Raw genomic sequence first — 24,014 nt, forward strand, 5'->3', positions numbered from 1 at the left:
AGTGGGACATTTCATTTAATGGATTTTGGCATAGAACTATAACATAGAACTATTTATTCTATTTGGGGACGACCCACAATGGCACACGCAGGAGCAAACTCACCGAGGTCAAACAATCTTATAGCCTATGAATTGAAAGATTTGAAATAACGTCAAAACATGTGAATTTACATAAAAAGTTTTATAAATAAACGTTTCTATTTAAAATACGTAAATCAATTTGTAATTGGTAGATAATATGCTGAAAATATGATATTAGCTGCATCCAGCTGCACCCATGCGCCACCTATCGTAGTGTCAGATGAGTTGAGCAAGTTGATGATGGCAGCACAGGTTAGAGCGGTGCAATGTCTACTCGACAGTTCATCAGAGTAGAATGAGACGGAACACACGCGTTTTTGTGGCGTTTGCTGCTGTTTGGATCCTCGGTATTGTGTATTACATGTACAAAGTTAATAACAACCAGGTAATACTTACTTGTTTGATCGAATCATCGAGAGTATTTGCGTAATATGGTAAAACTCGGTCGCTGTTGTCTCTGCCTATAACCTCACTTGCCAAAGCAGAGGGCATCGTCGTAGGCCCTCGACAATGACAGTAATGTCTAATGATAGTTTAAATTACCAAATTGCAATTGTTTTGCAAATCAAAAGTCAAGACACTGACCATACTGGTCTAACTGCGGTTTGGGTCACCTTTCCCTGTGTGGCGCTAGTGTTATTAAAGAATGAATAGTGTTATGGTTAGGTTAGCCTTAGGTACGTACATAACCAGAAGGGACCTAAACTACAGTCGCTCCACAATCCTTAGTGTCTGTGCTACGAGCAATTATCTCAACTGCTCGTAGGTCTGTGGTACATCAGACATTAGGTCAAAGTTCCTGGTCAGGTGTAAAAATTGGGGGGGGGGTGGCAGTTTCGAGACAATTTTATCTCAAAATTTTGGTTTGGTTGCTTCTTCGTATTTTCATTGATGACATTAACTCGACATGACTGTTTTAACTGAACCCACTAACAGTAGGCCCAACCTATTCAGAAGAGTTCACTCAAATATTTTAGCTGGCCTGTAGGCCCTAGGCTAACTTCAAATTGAGCTTACACCAGTAGTAGAATTGTGCCGTCAGAATCAACCATCGTTTTTATAGGCCTATTATCTGCATTAAGCCTACACCTCAAGTAAAAGAAGATTTTTGCCAATCTTTCAATACAGTATAAGGATATAAAAACAGTGGCACAGAAGAATTCTACTCATCATGTTGAGACCAATTTGATTGACCTGCTAAAAAATTTAAGCAAAATATCCTAAAAGTGGGTTACTAAGTTGTAATGAAATAGGCCTGTAGGTCATTGTCCTACGAAACAAAAAAAATGGATATTTTGCCATCTTAAAGTGAAATCCTCAATGGTTGAATGAAGGGCTGAATTTCTGTTTATTATTCGGTATTTTTTCTTTAGGGAAACAATACAAATGAAGCGCTGCGATTGAAGCCGAATGTCATAAAGGATGCCGTAAAAAGAAGCACTGACTTGAAATTTGGCACAGGTACGACGTCAGGTGTCAAGTTCGATGATGGTGAACAAGTATCGTGGCAGTATTTCGACGAAAAGGAGTACATCGCCAAAACTGAGGTGAAACCGGGAGAGGATGCTTACACGAAGAATAAATTCAATCAGGCTGCAAGCGATGCGATTAAATCAAACAGACCTATACCAGATACACGACATCCGAGGTAAGCTAATGTGATTTGATTGTTCCAATCATTTCATCTAGATCAGGACTTTTTAAAAGATCAAATGTAGCCTATAATAGCTTAATATATAGGCCTGATAATTATCCTTGGGATGTTTTAGCTGTACTACTGAGTGATGGATTAGGCCTACTAAAGTGATTGAAAATTGTAAATTTGAAGGAATTTTCAAATTGTTTAGTTCATCTGACACCCTTGTAGATGGCGCTGATGATAGCATAATAGGGGCTACAGCTAAATTCAAGCCAGTGCGAACTTCTAGTTTCATGTTGATATTCATGGTATTCAAAGTTTTAGTAACCCCCATTTATCTTATATGACCTGCTTGCGCATAGTACATACATCATGATGCGATAAATGTCTGGAAAACTCAAACTGATGCTGTTCAAGTCTGGTCTTTGTAGTTGTTGTGTTTACCTTGTCGGCTACTGCACTTCTGCGCCGATAAAAGGTAAAAAATTGTGTCGTATCTTGATTATGTTTGAATGATTACAGTTGTGATGAAAATAATGATAACACCAATCCTTTCATTGCGTCTTCACCGTAGTGCAGTGTATAAATCGGTGATTGACTTTGCTAGTACATCGCACTGCGTGTATTGAAGTAATTTGTATATGGACTAACTCTAATGAAAGATTGCAGCACTGGAACTGGAATTTTTCAAAAATGTTCAAATTATCTCCCGCACTTTAGGGTACTAATTAGTCGGCCCCCCGAAGAGGTTGATCATGAATTCATTCGGCATCGAGTTGGAAAAAAGCAATAAAACTTACGCTGATAATGTGTGTACAATGCACGTTGTATTTACCGTAGGCCTATAACCCGTATAATGTCATAGCAAGTCAATTCACAGTTATTAATTTTTCAAAGCCACTGGTAATCTATTGAATCATACTTAGTAAGAATTTTGATGAATAGGCTATACTTGATCTTTAAGTAGAAAGGAAAAGATGGTAGAAGGGGATGTCCAGTGAATTAAGGAAGAAGGGTCCATAGATAGGCTTATACGTACCAGCATATTGTGTCTGAAAGTGTGTCCAACCTAGATGCATCTGCCTGCAACCCAAAAATTGTCCCATTTGGAATCAAGATGGCATATAAGTATATATTCATTATTTGTTAACGTAATAACAATCAATAGAAAATTTATGTGCCTATGATTCTGTGTTGTGTGTTATGTTTCTGTGATCGTGGTGATTTGCATGGACCTTTCATCAGGGAATGGAGAAATTACGTAGTGTTTTCATCTACATGGGGATCATATCACATTTTGTTACCGCATACAATTGCGAAATGCAAAATTCTCTGAGGCCTGTAAATCCTTTTATTGTTAGGATCAACTGTGTTGATCCTTATAGAATGGGTCTGAGAGTAATTTTCTGTCAACTCTTGGTGGCACAATATGTAACCACTGGATGTAAACAGCTGATATTTTGTCATATGGGGGAAATAGGTGGTGGAATTGAATATGGCAAGCTTCGTCCATCAGCTCTAAACCATGTGCAAAATTTCAATGAATTTTTCCGCCATTCTACTAATCGATGCTTGACCTAGTTTCATGACGTCACAGAGATAGCCCTTCACAAGGGCATCACTTGGAAATCCCTCTAGAAGGGCTTTCTCAGTGACATTATCAAGATCTGTTTTCTACCATGTACTTGTGGGCGTACTCTTTTATGACCTCCAAAGTCTCCTTCCGAAATCTCCGGTTGGCTCCACACAAAATCCGAATCACAACACCTCAACAGAAAGGAAGTTTCGGAGACTCCAAAAAGCCACGTGACCAATTAAAGAGTATGATTGGAGGCAAATGGATTCTCCGATCTGATAAAAGAGTTCGCCCTGTGACTCATAGGGAAAACCCATTACCACGTACATCATCAAAGTTGAACATGCTTGCTACAGAGTGTACCATGATTTCATCTTGATCAGCTGTTCGTTATTGCAAATCCAAGAACAGATCGATTTTTGTGCTCAAAACTAAAATGTACTCAGTTGATCCTACTGGACCCATTGAAACGAATAGACTTAAACTGTGTTTTCGTCCGATTCCACAATCAGCCGAAAGGTTGTACTTTCGTGCTGGTCGACCAGTTGATACCGTGCGAATGTTGTAGAGAGATTATTAAAGAGGTGTGCTCTACTATCGGAAGCGATCCTTTGTCGAACGTCTCTTAAAATCCGAATCCAGACGAGGAGAATACTAACTAGTATATTTTCGATGATCTGATGTGAATATTATTTATTGATGTATGTCAAAGCTCGCGACTCGCAGGTCGGCCTTTTCGTTATAGTATCTGGAGCTCACGACTCACAGGTCGGCCCTGTTCTGATCTGATCTATCCTGAACTCAACTGCTGAACTGAACTGGACTTTCTGAACTATCCCAAAAATGTTAATTAGATATTTATAAGTGATGACTAGAGTTGACATAAGCGTAAAACTGACATGTGAGAGAGTGCTAAACTTACAATATACTATTCAGAACTATGATGATATTAATTATCTTTCTCCAAAGTTGGTAATTACTAAATCAATAGAGTATCTACTACAATTATAATTTTACTAATAATCATAAGATATACATCTGACATTGAAACTATAGTGTAAAATCCTCATTTCATAACACCATGGTCCTTTATTTGTCATATTTTGTTGATATTTGAGATTGGTAGTACTTCAACATATCAAATAGATTTAGTTCATTGTTATGCAATTGGTGACCAGCATCTTGGTCCTCGGTCATAGATGGAAATCTTGGGTATTGGCACATCATCCTCCCTCGGCAGGGGTCTGAACCTGATTTCTGATTGGCGTCATCTCAGCTTTGTATGTAGCTGCGTACTCACACCTGATCAAGCAGGGTTTCATTTCACCAAGAACCTTAGTGTCTGATGTACCACAGACACTAAGACACGAACGACATTTTCTCGATACTCTTAAATCACTGTGACTTTAAACCACCAGAAATCCAGTTTCACTCAACCGATTGTGAAAAATAAACTCTCTTTACAAACACTCAAACATTCAGATTTCTTATTATTATATTCATTTGGAGGTTTCTTCATCATAGTCCGTGCTTGATGCGATTTAAATACAGAAATAGCAAAAATGACACCATTTTTTCACTTTGAAACTAGGCATTGTAACACTGTTGTTCGTTAGCAACAAGACACTTGAGCGATGCGTGTCTCATCGCTAAATAGCGCATCATTTTTGTATCTTACATTTAATCGTACTAAAATTGGCTTTATCCTCAAACAAATATAATGAACAAACACAAAACGTCATAAGGTTAGTGTAGATAGTTTATTTATCAAAATCGGTTGTTTATTTGCTGAGATATCGCAGTTTGAACACAGGCAAAAATGCCGACAGTAGTTCTGTCGGCAAAAGTCACGCGAATTTGAATGAACGTGTCTGGGTGGGTGGTTACACAGGATCGTAGAGCAACGTAGATGGAGACTGCCACTGCCAGGACTGGGTGAAGGTTTCATACGGTGGCAGTCTCGACGTATCGGCCCCACTCCGCGTGGTTGCGCCACCGCGCGGTATTTACGCGAAGCAGCAGAACACAAACATGGCCACTCTCTCAATTTTCAATGATAGAAATCGTGTGTGCATTTCGATTATTTCGGCTGTTAGGGTTTAAAGGCACAATATACGTTGATGATGTGATATGGCGATGTTAATTAATGATAATTCCGCAGTGAAGCAAGCCACGAACGGTGCCGATTGAGTGTACAGCTGCCAAAAACACTGAAATGTGCGTAGTTGCGTAACTATTTGCAGTGAATTGCACGACGAAACATGAAGCCTTAACGGCCGTTTAAAAAAAAATCATACCAATCGCAATTGTAAAATAAAAATGAGATAGAACCTTAGTTAAAATTCTGGCCATTTCTAAAATGTTATTACCAATTTTTAGTCAGTGCGGAATGTTTAGTTTTCCAACAATAATGAGGGGTGGTAGGTAGACATGCAATTCAAGTCATCATTTATTACACGTTACTTCCGTGTTGTTGAAAATCTCGCGAGTCCTGGACCAAACCCCAATGAACAATGTGATCTGTGTGCTGGCCACAAATGCACACAGATCACACTACACTACCCATTACACATTCCAGTACCCACAGCTTTCATATATCCATCCAAATATTTCTGTCTTTCTTCCTGGATGCCATCAGGTCCAGATCCCTTTTGAGGGAGGATGCGGAAGCTGACATGGGATTGAGACTTCCCAGTTATCTTGCTCTCTGCCCTATGCGACCGAAACCCTATTGAACTAATTTTGACTGAGCCACTGATTGTCTCACAATCTGGTACATGTAATAGCTGTTTTTTGTTTGCATGTTTCGATTGTTGTCGACTGGGACTGGGATTTTTTCCTGTAAATAATTGGCTTTTTGGTGGAAACAACGGAAAATTGTATTCTTTTGAAATTCACATAGGCCTATTACACAAGCCTGCAAAAACATTGACTGGATTGGAAAGTCACGAATGATAGTTTTTATGACAAAATATATATCTTTTCTGATCGGTTGTTAAAAACCTAGAGCAACAGGTGGTATTAATATCATGTAGCAATAGTATTTTCTATCAATCACACCAAAATAAGGTGGCAGTGGGTACCATTTGGAATTTTAAAACCAATGAATATTGCTGTGAGCTACGTCTTGCTATAATTTCTGCATGGATACAATTTTTTGTAAAATTTTCTTCTCATTGCAATGAATATTGAATGTTACAGAAAAAAATTTCTGCGACTTTCCTTAAAAATTGTTTTCTGGTTTGGAAAGCCGTAAGATTTTCTGAGGAGTAATGGTGACACTACTTAATGAAATTCCTGTCTGCTAATACGTTAACCCTTGGTCACTTGGTAAAACATACCGGTAGTCTATTAAAAAAATTGACAAAAAAATATTACCTATAGTAAATATAATAACAAAATTTCCAATGTATTAAATTAGGCAACTAACAAAATTAACCCTTGCTGGTTCAGGCTGGTTGGAAGATAGTTTGATATTTCCAATGTACTTCGATTTAAACTCTGTAAACTCGACCACCGATCACACAACTATAACTGTACTTTCCGAATCCAAAATCAAACTCCTTGTTTTGTTCCCAGCCTTCCTCCCTCGCAGGGTCTGCCAAACTAGACCAGGTGCACAGGTACACGCGTAGCCTTACCGCACAAAAAATGGTTGCGGCACTAATCAGATTGCTCGTTGTATAATCGCTGAGGCAAATTTCATGGAAAAACTATAAATGGAAAAACCCGGGCTAAAATAAAACAGGATATCTGATTGCCTAATTATGACATCATCTGGGCTGCGCACTTGGTCTAGTGCAACAGGGTGGTCTAGTACCCGTGGCAAGCTCGATGCCATCAGGTTCAAATCCCTGCTGAGGGAGGATGGTTCCCAGCAGGTGTGGTGGGTTTGTAAGGTACATCAAATCAATGAAATAGTTGTAAAGCAACGATTATGGGCTTTCTGCATTGCTGGTTATCAGGACGGAGTCAGCTATACTCTGGTGAGGGTTTGGTATCTGGTTGAAATGTTACGTGGATGGCGTAATGGCGGTACACAAAAGCCACGTTCACACCATAGGGCTGGTTAGTCATTACCTGGACCCAATAGATTCTGTGCATTCTTCCCGCAAGTTTTTAAATGAGCTGTGAGAATCGTTCCAGATAGCTGTAGGTCTAACTGATGTGATTGACAGACGATTATTTAAAACATATACTATTCACACATGGAGAAATGGTCCGCTCTAGAATTTAGAACATACTTTTTCATCGGTCTGAATTAGTGCTTTCTAAACCATTTTAACACAGGCTTTTGGTTAGTATGAATTGAAATTGGCGCAGTGCAGTGTATAAATCACTGATGGATTTTGCTATTACACCGCATTGCGGTGTATTGATGTAATTAGTAATTATCTCTCTTGAAAGATGGCAGTACCTGTCAAACATAGTGAAATATCAGTAAGTATCGATACACTGCGCCGCGGTGTAGACGCACTATTGTGGTATTCCCTTTAATCAACACACTAGGGTCGAATTATTCAAAATTTTCAAATTATCTCCAACACGATAGGGTATTGATAAGTCGCCACTGAAAGGGTTAATATTGTCAGTTGACAATAGATGATAGCCTATAGAATGATAGTATAATTCAATGGATAAAATGATGTAGTGCACATTATCTCAAAAGTAATTATTAAAATTCATCAAATATAAGATAAGAGTTATAATTGAAATATGTTTACACAATAAATGCCAAAATTAAAATTTGTTATTGTTATTTTGAAAGGATAATATCGATGATGTAGTGCACATCCACTCAGACAGAATGTATGTATGTAAAATTTATGTAATGTATAAATGTATGTAAACATAATGATAACAGTTCTAAAAGCTTCATAAAATGGTCAAAATGGTCTAAATCGGCTAATTAAGCGCCATCATTTTTCAATTTTGTCGGTGACTGAATTCCCCTTACCAGAACAGTAATATTTTAGGCATAGCCTGCATTATTCTGTTGGGCTACTAGGGAGCAATGAATTCTTATTGAATTGGATTATCCGAATGGCAGTCCATAGGCCCTGGTGATTGTGGAACCGAATCAAGTGCTGCATCTGACCATCGGCAGCTAGAGCATGCCAAGATTCATCACAACAACAAACCATAATATATAACCATATTACAATTATTTCAAAAAGTCATATTATCGTTTACTTGGTGTCTTTGCCGGAAAACAAATAGGGGGATTAGGCCTATACTATCTTGTCACAGAAAAATTCGTGATATTATAGAAGAGAAAAGATAATATTTCGCGATAATATATATTGACTATCACTGCCGTTTATTGGTGGTACTTTTAAGTATGATGTACACTTGGCAAATTTATGGATGGATCTCTGGAGTCAATTGTATAGATATTATCATATTAACCAAGTCCTGGATCATTGAATCCTAGTCAGCATAGTAATGAAAGACATACTACGCTTATCCGCTAAATCTTTATATCATTTTTGTGTATAGAATGCTGTAAATTTTATTGGTTTCTTCTGTCTTTTGATGTATTTTGTTGTATAAAGACACTTTAGGCCAGCTGTAGGCTGAGCCTATTACTATACAAATAGAGCGAATTTAAATGACATGGTTTCCAGAAGGCTTTTTCGATGTGCATCTGAGCATTTATTCATACAAATCATTCATGCAAGCCTTATCCACTTTCCAATTCCTAGGAAGCCGAATTTTGCAAAGGGGCCTCGTTGAAATTTAAATGTTTTAATGAAGAAGTTTTAAAGTTCTTAATGAAAATCTGATTACCAAATATCTCAGTTTTATAAAAAAGCCAATCTGAAAGCAAAGTCTCCTCTACAGCGGGCCGCACACTAGCGACAAAGCCGGCGCAACAACTATGCCGCGGCAATTTAACAGCGACATTGACGCCGAAAACTTTTCCCGCACACTAGCAACAACGACGCAGCTTCAAGTGCTGCATCTGCAACTATTGTAGGTCATGTGGCCAATTAATGATCAAAAATATGATCTTGACACATGCGCATTGAAACCAAATTCGGCTAAATCCTGCGACATTGCCACAGAATTAGGCGCGTACTTGTCGCGCTGCATCAAAATTATCAAGCATGTTAGATATCGGCGGCAAAAATGCCTAAAAGTTGCCCCACACACTAGGTGATTTTGACGCCGGTGTCCTTGTTCCGGGGGGGGGGCGGACGGGGAGCTTATGGTTGGCTTAGCTACAGAAATCAGCAGGTGTTCACGTAAACCCGCTGTATCGTCTCCTGTTTTACTTCCGGGTTTTATTTTATGATTTAGAATTGTATTTCAAGGTCGATTTCTGTGAAATCTTAAGTTGATATGGTTTTTAGGGAGAAATTTTTTATTTACAATTCGGAGAATTCATCCTTGACAATTGGGCACGGTTCGGGAAAGATAGCTTTTTCTCTAATCGGATGGATGACCTATGCTAATTAGACATGTGTTCTAATTGCAATTCAATCTAATTTTATTCTGCAATAACAAATTCAATTTCATATTATTGAACAAAATTACATCGAATCCAAGATAAAGTTGAATTTAATTGAATTATGGAAACACTGAAAAATACATGTTGTATCGAGCTTTGCGGCCGATTCACTGGATGCACGCGATTCGTTACCATGTGTTGGCAAAGTTGTTTTCTCTGCACCAAAAGAATAATTTCTTTCTCTCTGTCACGAGTCCACGTTCCGTCGGTAGCCATTTATAATGTTGATAACAAATCGAGCGAATCCTGTAATCTTTATCAATCATATGATATGAGGTGCAATACGAAATCATTCGCTACAATGAAATTTACTCTGAAAAAATTAAAACGTGGTGAATGGCGACGAAGTAGAGAAAGATGTGTTGCGAATAAATACACAATTTAGATAAATCATTAGTCCTCATAACAAATTCTTTTTTTTTTAATTTTTAGATGTCGCAGTGAACCCTGGAAACACGATCTTCCTACTACCTCAGTTATAATCACTTTCCACAATGAAGCGCGGTCAACTCTTCTTCGGACTGTTGTGAGGTACTGGTAGAATTCACTGCGTGTCATTTAATTAAGCTGCTGGTGTTTGGAGATTTACCGGGTAGATCTAGACATCTACAATCAGTTTACATGTACTTCAATTTGGCAGGGATTCGAACCTGATGGCATCGAGATTGCCACGGTACGAAACCCTGCCACACTAGACCAAGTGCGCAGCTACACGCGCAGCTTAGATGATATCATTATCAGCCAATCAGATATCCTGTTTCATTTTAGCCCGGGTTTTCCCATTTATAGTTCTTCCTTGAAATTTTCCTCAGCCATTATACAACAAGCAATCTGATTGGTGCCGCATGTTTTCGTGCGGCATAGCTGTGCATGTACCTGCGCACCCGGTCTAGTGTGGTAGGGGTTTGTGCCGTGGCTGAGTGTAGCGATGCCATCAGGTTCGAATCCCTGCCGTGGGAGGATGAGCAATAGCAGTATTTAGACATGTTGCATTCTCACTAGGAATACTGCTCTGTTATACTTTCATAAAGCCATCCTCCCCTAGCGGTATTCGAACCAGATTATAGAGCCATCCTAGCCTGCTGAGAATCCCCTACAGGTATTCTAACCTGATTTTGGAGCCATCCTGGCCTGGTGAGAATCCGAACCCGAATGTTATGCCATCCTCCCCTGGTGGGATTCGAACCTGATTGTGAGTCGTCCTACTTCGGTGGGATTAGTGTTGGCTGTCGAGGCACATACATGGACTAATTTCTGCTAACTTAGGTTGTTAGCCATTACAACCTATAAAAAGGCCCTGGCTGCCTGGTAAGACCCACTAAGGTTACACTTATTTGCAGTTGGGATGTAAAACAACTTCCAAGGTCACTCGCTCAGCAGTATTGTTATTTAAGCCATCTTTGGCACATTAATAGAATTTTGGTTCGGCCATTAAGAAATAACGAATTGCTTCGTATTCAACAGATTTGTGTAGTAACAATTTGAAAAACCTCTGTTATGTATATCATCTCTTATATTATGTGCAATAAAGACCTAGGAGATTTGAATGACTTGGCCCATGTCTAATTAGAGAGCGTGTTCATACGCAAATCGCTCACTTTCGATTCTAAACAATGCTTGAGCAAAGTGAAGTGAGTCACTTCTGAAACCAGTTGCGATTCACATGTAATGATTTGACCTGTGCTTAAGTTTGGTTCAGACCTAGTCCTACGTTTTTGGCTGGGGCCAAAAAGGTACGACACCATATGGCATCCGTGCGAGTTATAACGGTTCTAATTTGGCACTTTGGGCCAAAAACGCTTGTGCGATCGCAGCTAGTCTCTGCAGCAGACTTCACTGTGCACCGGACTAGTGACGGACAATTAAATATGGCCTATGCATTAACTTAAGTTGATTAGATTAGATGTGCGTCTTAGCTTTGTTGATAGTGGGTCAATCTTGACGATGAAACTTGGGTACAACATTAGCGTGTGAGGGTCTAGGGGGCAGTGCTAAGAATGGGCCCAGTGTGCCACCTAGCAGGAGAACTAGGTACCAAAATCTGTTTTTCAGCTACATCACCCTGAAGATGACTTCATAACTCTGAAATGGGGTCGAAATTCGAAGATTTGTCTCAGACAAGATTCAGCTATTGCCCCTCTAGGTAAAACATATGCAAAATGCAATGGGAATTCAACTAAAGCATGGTTATTTCAGAGATAGATTTTGAGCAGAGCTTGGGTCTCTGTGTCTGTCAAACAGCTACTTAGCTTTGTTTATAGTTGGTCGATTTTGATGAAACTTTGATACAATGTTAGTATGGGGGTCTACTTGTGCAGTGCAAAGAATGGGCCTGGTGCACCACCTAGTGGCAAAACTAGGCACTAAAATCGCTTTTAGTGACATGACCTTGAAGACCGGACACACAATGCGATCAAATTGTAGTTGTGATGCCGTACCCCACTTAGTGTCAGAGAGTTTACGAATCATATGATATCAACAATGCATCCTATTGGTTGATCAAAATCGATCGCTTGGGGCATTTCGCCGAGTACGGGCAGGCGAGGGAATTTGCAGCATGAATAATCGGCCGAAAATATCAAACGTTTGATACAGTTGCATCGGCTGACGAAACTGTTGTCGCCGTGAATGGGCAAACAGCTGAATTTCACAGGCAATTTATGAATTTGCCACCATCAGGCGAAAAAAATACATTCTGGAGAGGCAAACTAAATAACTTCACCAGATATTGAATGTTGAATTTCCCAGCTGATATTACATGTCAATAAAAATGTGTGTATGTCACTGAAAGTATGGTGCGTATAGAAATGAATTTGCTGTTATTACTTCTATTTCTAGCGTACTTAATCGTAGTCCAGAACATCTGCTAAAAGAGATCATACTTGTTGACGACTACAGCGATGATCGTAAGTTGACGCTTAGGCCAACTTGTTCGTCTAAAGCTCGGCGGCTTGACTCGAAGTGAACCTAAAACTCGATACAGATTTGTGTTAACGTGTTTCGTTTTTCGATTATTCGGTTTGCTCGTTGTTGCATGAAACAAAAAAATATAGATAATTTGAGCGATGCGAGAAAAGCAGTCATTATAACTTGAACATGATTAAAGCTGCTATCACTCTGTTGATCAGCTTAGATGCGGTTGATCCCGTTTTTTTCATTTGGTTGTAGTTTCTTTGATGTTCAAGAGACTTATTTAACCACAAAAATTTAAAATGTTACATCTATGATTGAGATAATTACCATTTTAGATTGGCCATTTTAAATCTAACTCAGATTTCCGCCTTTTTGTGCTTTTGCCACTGGCAGAGACTAGTAGCGCATCGTCGCTGGCCGTCGCTGGCCATCGCTGTCGCAGTCTACCTAATCACCCATTTGTGACCAGTTGCAGTTGATCGTGTTATGAGCAAAGAATTTGAACTGAATTGTTGTGTTTGACCCAATGGTGATGGGTCAAGCATGATGTAACTCGGCGTATACTATTATTGTTGGCCTGGATTCGGTGAGGACCGTGTGTAGTCTGTATTAACGCATTCGTGTAATTCCCGAATTAATATCAATTGTATTTAATTTGCGTTTTAGCTTTATGTACTGGCAACTGAAAAGCATATTGAGTTAATTGTGTATATAGCATAGTGATAGAATTAGCAGCAGGAAGGTTTATCAGTTTTTTACTGTCTATCCTAAAGTTTTTACTGAATTCGCCCAAGTTGAAATGGGGCCCCTTTTTAAAAACAATTGATTTATCGCTTTCTGAAATCACGGGAGTGTCCCTGTTTGCGGTATATATTATATATCGCGGCATGTCTTTAGTACCCGTTTTACGGCGCAGAGGAAGTCATCTTGGACTGTTTAATGGCATCGAACGTCGTCTTTGACCGGGCGTAATTAATGCTTTTCGATGTCACTTCGCCACCGACGTACGAGACCTACCACACGGCTGTTGCCGCTGAGCAACATTATTCAATTAGCTAACTAATAGCATCTCTCCGCGTGCTCGTGTAATTGAATTTCATCGAGACGAAAACAAATTAATCATATCAGTTTAATGATCACTTGGCTGAATGTGGTTTCCTGCGCCGATCATGACCAGTCATTTATACCGTCTCAAATTTGAATGATGAACCGGTCTAGCCATTCATAAAATACTTCGTAGACAGCATCTGTCAATATCGCTGACATGATTTTGCCATTTATTCTTTTCCTGTGTATGCGTGCGTTGTGGTGGCTTTCGGAATCATTTGGATTCGGAACTTTTTCTAAGTTCATGAATTTTTCATTCAGATGTTGAACTAGGCGCATTTTTAGGGCCCTACATCGAGATGTGGGTGCCCTTTAGTGGTCCATCTGTCTGGATGATAACTCGGACCACATTGTATGTAGGATCTTTGAATTTTGTAGTATAGCATTTCACTATAATGGTGCAGATGAGTTCAATTTTGGATGATACATCTAAGATTGCCACTATACCCATATTTGTTTGCAAAATCTTTAGTCCGTATTTTGTTACACTATGATATGAATGTTAATCTTTCCATTCTAAATTAAGTAATATAGTCCAGGTACATAACTATTATATCGTGGATGATATGTCTTTGACCAATGTAGATCATCCATGATAAACGGATGCAGCCCTCTGTCATCCAGATTTTTTGACGCCTTATAAAACGTTACTATTATGAAACCTAAACAATGTTAACCATTCAACGTCATTTTACATATGACAACCGTAAATCGATGTGCAAAACGTCACAGGTCTATGTGTACACACATACAAGCTATTTGGCAAAATATGATTGACACAGTTGTAGAATGTCTTCCTGTGATTATATAATGAGCCATATTTGAACGTCGAATTTTAATATTGCATTGAATATCATTAGAAGACGTATTGTAATAGTAAAGGATGTATGATTATATCAGAAGCGGCAGGCATAAATCGAAATGATAAGTAAATCGGATTAATCGGTTAAATGGCGGATGTATACACAATTTGGAAGTCTGATATAAAAGCAAGACCCTGACATGGGGATGCTGGTGGAATGACGAAGCTATCTACGATCTGTATAGGGCCGGCGTGATATTCATCGGCGGCTACAATATAAAAATGTGTAAACATATAATTTCATTATTCAAATGTTTTAGAAAATATGTTCGATATTAGGGGTATGCAGGTTTCATGAGATTAGCAATTCATAATAGCATAGCTGTCATATACGGCTCTGCGTCCTCTGATGGCATGTGTATTAGGTGACAATTCAATTCTTTATTGATCCTTCAAATTCCCAAATTCAATAAAGTTACAAATTTTGAAATAAGAAAAAACAACATACAAAACACATGCATAATTCATACAAAATAGAATTAACAAGTTTATTTTAAATGAAATATCGTGTGACAGCCAAACCGGGACCTGGCCCGGGCCGGCTAGGCCACACGATATGCTCATCATCCAAAGTCCCAGATAAAGCAGACAGTCGGACGAGCTCTCCTCAACCATGGAGGCAATGAAGTTGCAGACCAACTTAGAGGCAAAAGTGAATGAAGTCAGTCGCAAGTTATCAATTATTGACAATTTTCAATGAAAAAATTAAGACCACTACTACAAGTCGACTAAGACCTCGTATCACCTACCCAATCGCCGAATCTCATAATTCCCCAAATTTCTTAAAACTCCGATTTCAAATTTGCAATCCCACATTAGCTTATCCCAAAAATTCTACATTTTTTCGCAGGCGTCAAATGATTTATTAAAATTAATTTTCTTGTCATATATGCATTACACTCAAACCCATGGGACTGATGTTGATATTTAGATATATTCAACCATAGCAATAAAGAGTGTCCATCATGGAATCTTTGTTGGAAACTTTGATTCTAGCCTTAGAAATAAATGCTTTTGCAGATAGTTGTATAATTTTGCACAGCAACGTATATATTAAAGGATACATATCAAAACATTAGCGGCGGAACTGTTAATAAAAACAGATTGTGTTTGATATTATGTATCGACTTGTATTGTCACTGAGTGTTTGGCGTTAAATCTGAAACACAGTTTACTGATGCGACATGTTCCTTTTAGCGAAACCCCTCTCAAAACATTTGTTTGCATTACATGTACAATGGTCAGAGTAGCTAAACCAAAAAACGAGCAACACAAATAATATCAGCAATCAAATGTGGTTCACGTGGTCGAACAAGATCGCCATCATGTCGTTCCGTCGTTACCTTTCTCATCGTTATTGGAACTGTAGGTTTGTTTCAGTGTTTTTTGTCGAGCTGTGCCTGACAGCAGTGAACTGAATATCGTCTAAACACAAATATCGTCTAAACACAAATCTGTTTAATGCTGTGTACTCGAGGCTTTAGATATGGACTCTTAAAAACAATTTTTCGTTCACCATCAAAACGTATATTTACAATCGTTTTCAGCATCTGATGGGAAAGAACTCGCAAAAATACAGAGAGTCAAAGTTATACGAAACTTAAAGCGAGAAGGTAACTTTGAATTAGTTTAAACGGCAGGGGCGGATCTAGGATTTTCCATAGGGGGTGTCCAATGAGAAAAAAGGGCACTTTTTACGAAACACCACGTACTCCGGATACTTCTACAACATTTTAGGGGTGCTTTCGGTCATTTCATGCGTTGAAAAAATTGTTATAGGTCAGGTGGAAAACCTTGGTCCAAAAAATTTAGGGGTGAAATTTTTAGGGCACTTCAAATTTAAGGGGTGGGGGGTCCGGACACCCTGACATCCCCCCTAGATCCGCCCCTGAATGGACATTTCGCACTATCATTTATGAACTTGTTGATTTGTGAACACAATCATCATTGAGAGAAAGCATCTGTGTGGTGTATTGATGAAGTCATTTTCACAAAACTGCGTTTGTAACATCTGGTCTTGACTAGTTACCGATATACCACGTTTCGATTCAGTCATGCATCATTGTGTTATACAAAAATGTGATTCCTTCTGAACAATTGGGTGTCACTCGGTTCAATAAGCCTTTATAAAAGGCCTGTATCTAGATAGAAAAGAACTGTTTCATTTGCCGTCACAGTCATATTCGATGATTTATACAGAATGCACATCTGGTTGGGTCAGCATATTTTTTTAAGCTGTGCACCCCACCTATTGCTATTAAGGCTTTGCTACTGTGTTAGTCTCACCAGTGCATCAGCTTAACCCTTTCAGTGCTGACTAACCAAAAGTGTTGGAGATAATTTGAAAATTTAAAGAAACGTCCCCCCATTTTGTTGTATAACGGGTATACTGCTCTAGTGCGTTTATACCGTGGTGCGGTGCGGTGCGGCGCGGTGTATCGTTAGTTGCTAACATTTCACTTTCTTTAACTGATTACATGGATACACTGTAATGCGATGTACTAGCAAAGTCCTTCACGGATTTATACACCGCAATGCGGTGTAGAGGCACTAATGGGTTAACGTAAAATAAAAACAATCATGTTCAAAACGATGAACTAACTGTAAATTTTTCAATGCAAAAGGTTTAATGAGGTCTCGTGTGAAAGGAGCCGATGCTGCCAGCGGAGAGGTATTGACATTTTTGGACAGCCACTGCGAATGCAATGAACATTGGCTGGAGCCGCTCCTAGAGCGAGTTGCTGAGGTAATGTTTTTCATTCACTGTTGATACACATTAATCCGAGGGGTGGATCTAAAAGGCCTCAGCAATGTGGCGATTACTGATGCCAAATTTCCTTTTTGCTTATCATTGTGTTGCATAATCCTCTCAATTTTCAACCCATCAGCACTCTCAAATTCAGAGACCGCTGGAAAATCAGCTAATTCTAAGGCAGATATAGCTCGGCTGGTGACTGCTTGCGATGCAATCATTGTGCAACTAGTCTTTCAAAAAAGCATTATATGATTGTCGGCTAGTGACTGGGGAGAGGGCCGCAGAGAATTACATCGCAACAAGTCACTGGCAGTCGCAAGGTCGACCTACTCCCGCCTTATCAAAGCAAAATGAGCTGAAGACAAAATATCTCATGTGTTCTGATTGCTAATAGGTAAAGAGAAGTCTTCAGTTAAATACAAAATATTCATTTATTTACTACTGAATATGTGACATGATGTATACTTTATTGATTATTATTGTTGATTTGCTGAATTTCCTGTATTCCTGGTAGGATCCGACACGCGTTGTCAGCCCAATTATCGATGTTATCAACATGGACAATTTTCAATATGTCGGAGCATCTGCTGATTTAAGAGGAGGTAAATAATATGGCATACCGGTAATAGTCAAGCATAACGCGCGGGGACTCCTCAATCTCTTGTCAAAGTAGGCCTATGCCTTATTAATCTTTCTCGTGCGTAACCCTTGTATAAACTATCCTATTACCCGCATTTCAAACAAAATCTAGGGACCGGTTATAATTTTAAAATTCCTAAATTGCAAGTCATTGATGATTGGGAGTTTCATTTTTCAAACTACTGATTCATTGCTGATGCAAACTTTTCTGAAAGTTTTATCTCACTTTTCATTACATTTGCTACAATTTCATGAATAACCGTCTAAAAAAGCGTTTCTATTCTTAGATCAGGAGATTTTCTATTCTATTCAAATCCGGAGACAAAGTAGAAGAGGCGGAATAATGTCATTTGACTGAATCAAAAGTTCCAGAATCAATGTTAAGCCATGTCATTTTTTCAGGGTTCGATTGGAATCTTGTGTTTAAATGGGACTACATGACGCAGGAGGAGCGAAATCGCAGACGTGGAAATCCTATTCAACCGATTAAGTAAGCACAAGTTTTTGTACTGGATGCTGGGCTGGTATAAGTGCTCCGGCGACGTAACGGCTCTATCTGGCCGGGTAGATTCAGCATGAGTGTCACCGATTACATTTATTAACTGATATGTTTTCATTGCGGATATTGGCACGTGCAATACACCTATTTCACTGTAAGCGGCAATGTTGGATCATGTGCAATTTTTTAATCAGATCACGATAGACTTCGTGCAAAATCTCAGTTGCTGAGCAAAACCATTTTGCCAAATTCTTTTGCCAAAGTCCCAACACCATAGCTTGATATGAAAAAGGTATATTGTCTATTTTTTACAGATTTTAAATGCCTGGTATAAATGAAAAACGAAAAACCTGGGTATAATTTCAATTTGAATCCGACATACCGTGACCTATGGATTAAATTTCATTTCAGAACGCCTATGATAGCCGGTGGCTTATTTTCTATCAATAAGAAGCGATTTGATTTAATCGGCAAATATGACATGATGATGGATATTTGGGGTGGAGAAAATTTAGGTAAAAGGATAATTATGAATTGTGCGCTTAATCTTCTAATGGCAATGCCAGGTATTTTAGCCCTCATAGCTATAGCGTTTCCTCAAGGGATCAAGTTGTTGTGGAAGGTTTTCAAAATGCTTTGATGTTGATATTCGTTTTGTCTATATATCTACCCTAGACAAATCTACAGCCCAGAAATTGGCTTGATATGAAAATCGAGATGACCAACTGGCGACTATTAATAAGCTAGGGCCAGTTATTGTTCTGAGTGTTAGTTTTCCTACTGGTATGTCTACGACTGGCTCCAGGACACCCAACGCTTAGTTCCCTCCACCCTTATCTCCTGCAATCATATCATTGAAGGTATACATGTTTCATTGGTTAAAATCAATGGTTCAACAAGATAGTAACCTGGTGTCAGTTCAATTGTTTTTAAAATGAAAGAAGGCATCAAGCCATGTTTTAGTTTTCACTATGGTATCAGGACAATTGCCCCCCCCCCTGTACAGTTGCCCTCCGGACAATTGCCCCCCCCAAATTAAATCTTTTTAATCTTAAAGTAACACAGATATTAACTTTTGATCAATTATTCAATTACTCTAGGACTGATTTAAAGTTTTTTAGTTGGCTAAAGTAGCACTAAAACTAATTCCAATAAATTAGCCAATGTTAACTAATGCACTAATAAGTGGACTCATTAAGTTTCCTTCAATTTGGTAAGTGAATTATAATTACTCGAGGACTGATTTAAAGTTTTTGATCTGCACAAAACATCAGTAATTCTATATCTTACAAATCTACGTACATTCAATAATATGCAATGAATTTCTAAAGTATTGAGGTGGTGTTAATCCAAATCAAAAAGGATTTATTCGGGGGGGGGGGGACAATAATTGTCTCTGGGGGGTAGTTGTCCAGGGGGCAATTGTCGGGGGGGGCAGTTGTCCTGGGGGCAATTGTGGACTTGGTTTCTGTGGAAGCTATGAATGTCCATAATGGAAACTGTTTTCTGGTTTATATATGAATTTTGTATTTACAGAAATATCATTTAGAGTGTGGCAATGTCATGGATCATTAGAAATTATTCCATGTAGTCGTGTAGGCCATGTTTTCCGTAAACAACACCCATACTCTTTCCCTGGTGGAAGTGGAACTGTATTTGCTAGGTGAGTACTATGCTCGCTAGATTTAGACCCGTTTTTCGACCCTTCAACTGGTTGAGATGCGATTCGGTTACATGATACGTTTCTTTTTGCTATTGAATCGGGAGATGCTAGAAAGAACTCTTAACTAAGGCAATCTCAGTCGTTACTGGGGTTTTAACGTTACTAATCGAAAGAAAACGTCGACAAAACTATCTCATTTTTTTTTTCTTTTTTAATAGAATAACTCTATGCATGAAGTCTCATATATTTGAAATAATCATTTTGGAATGATTATGGGCAGGTGTTATTCTAATCCTTTGTGCCTCTTGTGTGATGTTGATTCATATTGTCTATGAATACTTTAAAAAATTTACTTAAAGAAATACAAGGCGAGCAGCAGAAGTGTGGATGGATGATTATAGACAGTTTTATTACATGGCAGTGCCTTCTGCTAGACATGTTCCGTATGGAAAGTAAGTGCATTCCTACTAACCTCTTTCGTAGACAACAGAGATGTGATACCAAATCTCTCATACTCTTGATCTTAGGGACATATTTCATCAGTTTTTGGAATGAAATAAGACCATTTTAAAAATCAACGATGTCATTTAAATTAATTCAAACAATTGTAAATTTATTAATTTTTTTCCCTATGAATATATAAGTATACAAAGCCTAATAAGAAGTATTTTCAAAAGCGAAATTTTTTTTACATCTGACACTACTGTTCCTAAGTTTTTGTTCTAGTTTGACTCAATGCGTTCAATCCCCGAAACTTAATTTTTAACCCACCACAATGATGGAATTATAACCAAAGTGTTTAAAGCAGCTTCCAGGTTTCTTTTCTTAATCGTGGGGAAAACCTGAGATGAACATCAGGGACCGGTTGCTCAAAAGTTGGTTTGAGTTAACCAGTGGATAGTTGATATGGTGACAATTGAAATTTCATTGTTACTATGGTATTGAACAGCCTGTTATCTTAACCAACTTTTGAGCAACTGGCCCCTGTTTTAACCAGTTTATTGAGCAGATCAACATCCTAGATTGAGATGTAGACAAAACATTACTGATATCATTTTCTCGTTTCTTAAAGCATCCGTAACCGAGTAGAATTGAGAGAAAGACTCAAGTGCCGACCATTTAAATGGTATCTTGAAAACGTATATCCTGAATTGAAGTAAGTCTTGGTTGGAAATTGTGAAATTTTAGAAATCGATTCAGAATCCAAGGTGGTCTCATCTTTTTTGTATCATTTTGTAGAGTTCCTGACCAGCAGGATGTTGCGTTTGGTTCGATAAGACAAGGTGGCCAGTGTATGGACACGCTAGGTCATTTCGCTGATTCAACGGTCGGGATGTTCACATGTCACAATTCCGGCGGGAATCAGGTAAGTTTTTCCGTCAATAGTTTCTTCCTTTGAAGTGTGATCCTGCTTAAGTTCCGAATTCATCTAGTAGTGCTAGCTGGGAAAATGACCTTCCAAAACCACAGTAAGCTACAGATATCTCCTGTTTCACTTGTGATTATAGGCAATTCAAGGGGCATAGCTATTGCCTTGATACCATTCAAAGCATATGTCATTGTAATGGTTTATACAAAATTTAACCTCCTGTTTGAGTTATTTTACATATTCTAAGCATAAAAATACAATACAGACATTGACAGAATATCCATAGTTTACTGTAGTAAATAGTTATGTTATACGCCCATTTATTTCCTTGTTGAAAAATGCATTTTTAAAATTTTATTCTTTAAGGACACATCCAAGTTAAGACAGGTACTTGATATAAAATCGGTGTTTATTTGTATTATGTTTAAACGGATAGTAATTTTCCGCCGTGTCATACGCTTTCGAATCAAACTATTTACAACTTTCTAACACCTTAACCTTATGGAACGAAGTCATCGCAGGAAAAAAGAATGCGGCCCGGTGCAGAGTAGTCTCCCGTCTTCGGAGAATGGTGCATATATTTGTTGTAAACCTAGTATACGAGCTTAACACTAGAATTTTCAGGTGTAATGCTGCTATACCTTTGAATTTATTTGTTCTCATTACCAGTCATACTAGATGCTATTTCGTACTAGTATTATGATGAACGAATCATATCATTTTGTATATCTCGGGTATGCGTGTATCAAAATCTTTTCATCACTAATCACAGATGAGCCATGACTTCTCTATCTGCGGCGGCCCTCTACTTTATTCTTTCAATATGGCACTGATGGGGGAAACTTCGTACTTTACTTCAGTGTCCGCCAAAGCAGCCATCTTGAATTTCTTGTTAGTGCAATACAGCCTACAATTCTTGATGGATTTTCATGAAACTCAGTATAAGGATTGAGGCAGGTGAAATGTCCAATCACTATTGAAATTGAGGTCGGCCATCAAATAAGGCTGCCATGGTGGACATCTTGAATTTCTTGTTAGCCCACATATAGCCGGAAACATCTGGTGGATATCCATGTGAGAGTAAAGACAAGTTTATCTATTTCATACTTTAAACCAATAATGCCTACAAATCAATGAACGAGCTGTTGAAGTATGCAATAAGTTAGTTACCTGTCTTTGCCCCATCACTGTTTGTTTACCCCGAGGAGACAAACGTGGTGTTGCCACATTCTCGTTTTGATATGAGAGAAGTGGACATCTTAAGCAAATATCTCCATATGGACGATATTTACAGTCTCTTAACCATGTGCAATGTTTTCAAGATGAGGTAATAGTCTATAATTGGTGACCACGCTTATAATTTGTATTGTGACAGGTGCTTTTCTCTAGCTTATCACCGTTCACTCTCATTAATGAATTATATGTCTGTTCTATGCTCTAAAGGTTATGGTTACTAAAAGTAAAGCTTTAATGATATAGATCAGTGAATGATTACTTTACTTTTATTTCTTCAATAATCTCAATTCCTGTGGCTTACCACTTGCATCAGCGGGTAAAAATGTCCAAACACGATTATTGCGAGAACTGAGAATATTTTTCATTTTGATCATAGCGATCTGGTAGGCTTTGTGCAGCCCCTGTAGAACTCATTAGAAAAATCAGTGATGTAGTTGTGAGTATGGTGTGATCCTGGAATCAAAATTAATACTAGTATTAGGGTTAGGGTTAGGTACCGGAAGTTAAAATGGATTAGTTTTTGATTTTAGGGTCAAATATTTGATATTCCAATCTAATGAAGATATTTATGGTTCATTCTGAGGCCTTTCATTCATTGCTTGGAATACTAATCTTTAAGCAAAAAATGAAATGGTGTAGAAAAGAATATTTAAGGAAAAAAGATTTGCAACCACAGATACTTTAAAAAAAGGGAAAATGAAAAAATCCTTTTTTTTTTTGGTTAAAACATTTGGCAGAATTCAAGGAACAGAGATCTGTACTCCAAGTATACCTGTACCTAAAACATGCCTAGAAAAAGAACATGTGATACTGAGGAATGGTTTTTCATCGAATAATTGCAGGAATGGTCATTGACGAAACATGATCAAGTTAAACATATTGACCTCTGTCTAACAGTAACTGATCAAAGGCCTAGTGCCATCCTTAAACTCTTCCAGTGTGATTCGAATAATCGAAATCAGGTGAGTTTTTTGTCAAAATAGGCTTGTTTCTATTTTCTCTTGTTATTATCATGTCAACCACTGACCGACTGTCAATCAGTTATCCCTTCCTATGTACTGTGTTTCTACCCGATTTTCCCATTCATTATTGGTCATGACAGTTCATATGAATTCATTGGGTCTGTCTAAAGAACATACCTCTAACCGCCCTTTGGTTTTT

The 24,014-nt window shown here is 38.3% G+C and overlaps 1 protein-coding gene across 3 annotated transcripts in view; it reads left to right on the forward strand.

Moving 5' to 3' along the window:
- Positions 1 to 319: 319 nt before the first annotated feature.
- LOC141898498 (polypeptide N-acetylgalactosaminyltransferase 2-like) overlaps positions 320 to 24,014 on the forward strand; it is a 29,233-nt gene continuing 5,538 nt past the window's right edge. The window contains exons 1-15 of one of the 3 annotated variants that reach the window (XM_074784429.1): positions 320 to 466; positions 1,455 to 1,729; positions 10,243 to 10,341; positions 12,649 to 12,716; positions 16,240 to 16,305; positions 17,317 to 17,438; positions 17,962 to 18,049; positions 18,489 to 18,576; positions 18,997 to 19,100; positions 20,122 to 20,248; positions 20,608 to 20,700; positions 21,321 to 21,404; positions 21,488 to 21,614; positions 21,984 to 22,004; positions 23,696 to 23,815. In XM_074784429.1, the coding sequence (XP_074640530.1) occupies positions 377 to 466; positions 1,455 to 1,729; positions 10,243 to 10,341; positions 12,649 to 12,716; positions 16,240 to 16,305; positions 17,317 to 17,438; positions 17,962 to 18,049; positions 18,489 to 18,576; positions 18,997 to 19,100; positions 20,122 to 20,248; positions 20,608 to 20,700; positions 21,321 to 21,404; positions 21,488 to 21,614; positions 21,984 to 22,004; positions 23,696 to 23,815 (1,572 nt within the window). In that variant the 5' untranslated portion in view covers positions 320 to 376. Of the gene's footprint in view, positions 467 to 1,454; positions 1,730 to 7,126; positions 7,196 to 10,242; positions 10,342 to 12,648; positions 12,717 to 16,239; positions 16,306 to 17,316; positions 17,439 to 17,961; positions 18,050 to 18,488; positions 18,577 to 18,996; positions 19,101 to 20,121; positions 20,249 to 20,607; positions 20,701 to 21,320; positions 21,405 to 21,487; positions 21,615 to 21,983; positions 22,005 to 23,695; positions 23,816 to 24,014 lie in introns of those variants that run through there. The other 2 variants (XM_074784433.1, XM_074784442.1) reach the window with 2 other exon arrangements.

Source organism: Tubulanus polymorphus, chromosome 1, assembly GCF_964204645.1.
Source record: "Tubulanus polymorphus chromosome 1, tnTubPoly1.2, whole genome shotgun sequence".
NCBI classification, from domain to species: Eukaryota; Metazoa; Nemertea; class Palaeonemertea; order Tubulaniformes; family Tubulanidae; genus Tubulanus; species Tubulanus polymorphus.